The following is a 2,662-nucleotide window of genomic DNA, read 5'->3' as shown; positions in this document are numbered from 1 at the left end:
AATAAAATATTGAAATACGAAGAAATATTTTTATTTATTTCCATGTTTTTAATAAACATGAAATTAACAATGTTAATTATAGAATATTACACCTAATTATGGTTTTCAAGCCCAGTGGTTTTTGAGTTTTTACCAAAGTTTTCTCGGCACGTGAAAGATTGCAAACGAAAAAGTTGCACCATGTGGAACACTAGCGTCAGCATGGAAGTGAAACAGTGAAAGTGTGTGGAGGCCCACACCTAGCACACGCAGACACGAGCATCCAAATTTGTTACAATTGTGTTGAGTTCGTTACGTATATTTAGTGAGAGCAACGTTAGTTTCACATCACTATTAAAAGGCTTGGTTGCTATTCAATAATTTGCTTTTAGAAACATTTAATATTTTTCCAAAAACACCTTTCATTCTCACGTACTCTTCCTCACACTCAATTTTAGTCTCCCATGGCACCTCGTCTTGTAGTTATAATAACCGCCATCGTTTTTCTTCTCCTGGCGGAGGCGCTTCCTACCACGGCGGAGCAATGCAACGCTAGGGATGAAGGCTGTCGGGACAAGGCGGAGTCGTTGAAACTTAAGGTAATAGCCATATTCAGTATTCTTGTTACGAGCGTGATCGGAGTTTCGATTCCCCTGTTCTCCCGGTCTGTTCCCGCGCTGCGACCGGACCGCGACCTTTTCGTACTCGTGAAGGCTTTCGCTTCCGGCGTGATACTCGCCACAGGTTATATGCATGTGCTGCCGGACTCTTTTGAAGATCTCACTTCGGAGTGCCTGCCGGAACGTCCGTGGCGAAAGTTTCCGTTCACCACTTTCATCGCCATGTTATCCGCGGTTCTCACTCTCGTCGTTGATTCCTACTCCATCAGTTTCTTCAAGAAGAAGCTCGCTGCCACTACCGCTAACGCTAACGGTTCCGCTTCCCTTGAAGCCGGAGAGAGGAAGGAAGTGGAAGTATGCGGTCATGGTCATGGACATGATGTGCCTGCACATGCAGATAGAGATGCAAATATCGTGGATGCCGGACAGTTGTTGAGGTTTCGTGTTGTGGCTCAGGTTAGTTATCTTTTCAATATCAAAAATTAACAATTGTAGTTTTAATTTTTTTAAAATCAAATGAAATGATGTTGTCAAAGCTTAAGTAAAATATATCAACACAACAATGACAATTAGGTTTCTATTTTCCCAAATTAAACTGGAATCTCCATATCTTAATCAGGTTTAAATCTATTGAATATAAATTAATTAAGACATTTAATTTAATAGATATATATTTAGTTAAAATGTCCTTATTAATTAATCTAATAAAACAATTGAGAGTGATTTGAAATAGTTTTTATAATTGTTATGGTTGTTTTAGAGTACTTTAACATTTGATGAATGATTTAGGTGTTGGAGTTAGGGATTGTGGTGCACTCAGTGGTGATTGGTTTGTCAATGGGAGCTTCGATGAATCCATGCACGATTAGGCCTCTCATTGCTGCGATATGCTTCCATCAAATGTTTGAAGGAATGGGCTTAGGTGGTTCTATACTTCAGGTCAGTCATCTTATCTCACCATCTATAATTTAGTTGTGCAATTTAGGAGAAAAAAGAAAAGATTAAATACACTTTAACTCACTCTAATAATAGAAATATTTTTTCAATGTAGATCATTGTGTTTTACTAAAATTTACATCGTTTTTATCGAAATTGGGAATCATACATGTAATTTTTTCACTAACAATAAAAGCATTCAAAAGAGCTAACTATTTTCTAGGAGATAAAAAATGTATTTGCAGCTGGAACGATACATGATGAAATGTATTAACCTTAATTAAGGAATTGGTGAATAACTTTATATATACCCTTACCAATTATAATTTGTTTTTCACAAATATTAAAAGTTATGTTTTTTTTTTTGTTTTATTATGAAAATAAATAAATAATTAAAAATATATAATTAAATTTATTAACTAATTATTAGAATTTTAGTATCTTTTTATTAAGGAAAGAAATGAATGTTAGTGTGATTTAAGAAGATATAATTTTGTGGTTGCATTTAAAGAAGTGAGTGAGAATAGTTTGATATTTTTGTGACAGGCTGAATATGGAACGAAGGTGAAAGCTATAATGGTTTTCTTCTTCTCAACTACAACTCCATTGGGAATTGTATTGGGGATCGCATTGTCGAATGTTTACAGCGACACTAATTCAAAGTCGCTTATTGTAGAGGGGGTTCTGAATGCTATATCTGCAGGACTTTTGAACTATATGGCACTGGTTGAACTATTGGCTCCTGATTTTATGGGGTCTAAGATACAAGGCAGTACAAAGATAATGGCTCTAGCATTTGTGGCAGTTTTACTAGGTGCTGGCGGCATGTCAGTCATGGCAATATGGGCATAATTTTGTAGATTAGAAAGTCGTAGTTTTTCTTTCCTTATAGGTTCAATTTATTTTATCAAAATTTTAGCTGTATTATATGTAGGTTCAATTTATTTATATCAAAATTTTAGCTGCTTACACGAGTTTTCTAAAAATTTTGCTTGCATTCCATGATGGTTGGCGAGTTTGTAACGTCCTCCTAACGGCCTCCAGTAAAGACAAAATAGTTGTTATTTAAGGAGTGATTTTAGTTCTGGGAAAGGATGTAAATGAGCGAAAAGATAAAGGGGAGTGAA

At 35.6% G+C, this 2,662-nt stretch overlaps 1 protein-coding gene across 1 annotated transcript; it reads left to right on the top strand.

The window, feature by feature from the left end:
- Positions 1-412: 412 nt before the first annotated feature.
- LOC108323639 (fe(2+) transport protein 1-like) lies at positions 413-2,398 on the top strand. Its single transcript, XM_052869995.1, has 3 exons — positions 413-1,055; positions 1,389-1,538; positions 2,082-2,398. Exons 1-3 carry the CDS (start codon positions 444-446, stop codon positions 2,385-2,387), a joined length of 1,068 nt encoding a protein of 355 aa, XP_052725955.1. The 5' UTR covers positions 413-443; the 3' UTR covers positions 2,388-2,398.
- The last annotated feature ends 264 nt before the right edge of the window (positions 2,399-2,662 follow it).

The sequence above is a fragment of the Vigna angularis genome, chromosome 1, assembly GCF_016808095.1.
Source record: "Vigna angularis cultivar LongXiaoDou No.4 chromosome 1, ASM1680809v1, whole genome shotgun sequence".
NCBI classification, from domain to species: domain Eukaryota; kingdom Viridiplantae; phylum Streptophyta; class Magnoliopsida; order Fabales; family Fabaceae; genus Vigna; species Vigna angularis.
Note: the sequence above shows the minus strand (reverse complement) of the source record. Positions and strands in the feature narration are given on the sequence as shown.

Bases quoted from the DNA above. Each gene is read 5' to 3' on its own strand.
- LOC108323639 (XM_052869995.1), top strand. From the start codon at position 444: ATGGCACCTCGTCTTGTAGTTATAATAACCGCCATCGTTTTTCTTCTC. The intron at 1,056-1,388 runs GTTAGTTATCTT...TGAATGATTTAG, and splicing joins GGTTTCGTGTTGTGGCTCAG to GTGTTGGAGTTAGGGATTGT. The intron at 1,539-2,081 runs GTCAGTCATCTT...TTTTTGTGACAG, and splicing joins TAGGTGGTTCTATACTTCAG to GCTGAATATGGAACGAAGGT.